This window comes from Trachymyrmex cornetzi, unplaced genomic scaffold (genome assembly GCF_001594075.2).
Source record: "Trachymyrmex cornetzi isolate Tcor2-1 unplaced genomic scaffold, Tcor1.1 scaffold47, whole genome shotgun sequence".
Lineage (NCBI taxonomy): Eukaryota > Metazoa > Arthropoda > Insecta > Hymenoptera > Formicidae > Trachymyrmex > Trachymyrmex cornetzi.
The window spans coordinates 2,231,063-2,233,091 of NW_017299509.1; the positions used below are offsets into that span (position 1 = coordinate 2,231,063).

Consider the following 2,029-nt stretch of genomic DNA (forward strand, 5'->3'; position numbering starts at 1 on the left):
TTTACACGCCCTACATTAATCATTTTATGTAGATTATAATTTATGATGGCGTTACTTATTACAGTGACAAATCGATTCAACTCACAATAATTTCATTACTATTAACAGTAAGAAACTGAAATTATAACTCAATACTAATATAACATAAAAGCATGTAACAGAGTAGTTACGGGAAAATTACCCCCATCCCTTCTATTTTTTCTGACTTCTGCGGCGTAAATCCCAGCGCGGCGTATTTGCCGGAATTACCCTAAGTATTTGCTTTTAGCTCTGACTATCTATATTATAAGAGAAAAACTTATAATTTTCTTTTTTTAGAGCTTAATGGAGACTTTCTAATGTGCGTTATCCCGTTTTTTACAGCTCGTCTCCATTAACGTTGTATGATTCTAGTCGAGCATTGCCACCGCCAGCTCATCACAGCTCGGCCAGACCGTTACTGGCGAGTCATGCAGCACATCCGTTGCCTGCACATATGCAGCCTACAGCCGTTTATGGATTGGCCCCGCTTTCGCCAGCCAAACACCAATACCAACCTTCCAGTTTATGGTTTACTGAATAAATTATTACCGTCGAGTCGTGAATAAGAGTTGTGTACGAACAAATAACGAGTAATTGTACGATTTTCTGGGAACTTACGAGCCGCTCGTGCCAATCAGCGAACGTGTAACCGATATCAAATGGCACAAAGAAAGAAAAGTGTCGTGTTGATTTTCCCCGTTTTTGTGCACCTGGCCAATAAGTGAGCGGGTAGGGAAATTCCGAACCGCTGCGATTTGCGAATACGATCAGTAGCACAAATACATTATCGAGCAAGTTTGCCGAAGAGAGCAAAGAGCAGAAGCTCAAGCATTAAGACAAAAATTTTGACAATCCGTCCTATATATAAGCAGCGACCACTCCCTTCCGATCGCTCTCATAAAAAGTGAGACACGAGATCACGGTCAATATAACTAGATCTCTTTATATATGTTTGTTACGTCCTTTATGTGTCCGAAACAATTTCATCGTCTTATCGTAACAATTTCATAAGAGGAAAAAAACTATCTTGCTTTGATATGCAGTTATATGCGAACATTTAACTTTTTTCTCCAGGCAGAAAGTAAAAAGTGAAAATTTTTACCATTAAAATTAATGAAGAAATTTTTCACGTTTCCGCCCTAGGGAAAAGTTACACGGTCGGTACTCTTTTTACAAAATCCCTCATCTGGCACGTTTCTTTTTTTTTTTTTCTTAATTCCAAGAGACACATATATCTCGACATATGCGGCATACATTAAATTTCGTAAGTTTCCAGAGACACCGAAGTTTTATTACGGAAACGGTAGAGTTTATAAGGACATTGTACAGACCAAAATTTTCTATCGAATTGTCCCAATCTGCTTAAGGCGCATACGTGTAGTTTCTCTATTGTACATACATATACATATATTATATATATATAAATATATGGAACTTAATATGTCGCTTAAACAGATTGGGAACGTTAATATCAACGATAGACGAGATATGCACGTAGTGGCAGTGCCGATCCACATGCGCGTGGAACTGTTATTAACGAATATATGCGATTTATAATAGCTATTTAATTTAACTGTGTAGTGAGTCTGCATTTCTTTATGATATGTCGCAGGACGTACCGCGCGCGAGTATCTTGTTTTTAATGCTCCTTAACAAAATTATTTTAGCGAACTAGGTTTTTTCCAATTGTAGTAGCGTTCCTTTTGTTCTTGCTCGTGGAATTTTTCGATTACATTAAGAATATCGCTAAGGGATGTAGCACTCTATAATCTTTTACGATATTTTATTCATAACGGGCACTCAAAACTAATGAGGTAGCCACATTATTCTTTGTAGTTTGTAACGTTATTCAAATGTTATTCAAGTATACATTAACACATACACATATACACGTACATTGCATACAGATACGTTCACACGTACATTATTTAGTTATATCGCATATTCCGAACTTCTTCGAATAGGATTATTCGGGTTGTCGTAGGTGTAGGAATATTCGTCAGAAATA

At 37.0% G+C, this 2,029-nt stretch overlaps 1 protein-coding gene across 8 annotated transcripts in view; it reads left to right on the forward strand.

Moving 5' to 3' along the window:
* Hipk (Homeodomain interacting protein kinase) overlaps positions 1–1,415 on the forward strand; it is a 33,779-nt gene extending 32,364 nt beyond the window's left edge. For 7 of the 8 annotated variants that reach the window (XM_018513629.1, XM_018513631.1, XM_018513635.1 and 4 more), the window contains one exon: positions 364–1,415. In XM_018513629.1, coding sequence (XP_018369131.1) covers positions 364–562 — 199 coding nt within the window. In that variant the 3' untranslated portion in view covers positions 563–1,415. The remainder of the gene's footprint in view (positions 1–363) is intronic. The other variant, XM_018513634.1, reaches the window with a different exon arrangement.
* Positions 1,416–2,029: the final 614 nt, after the last annotated feature.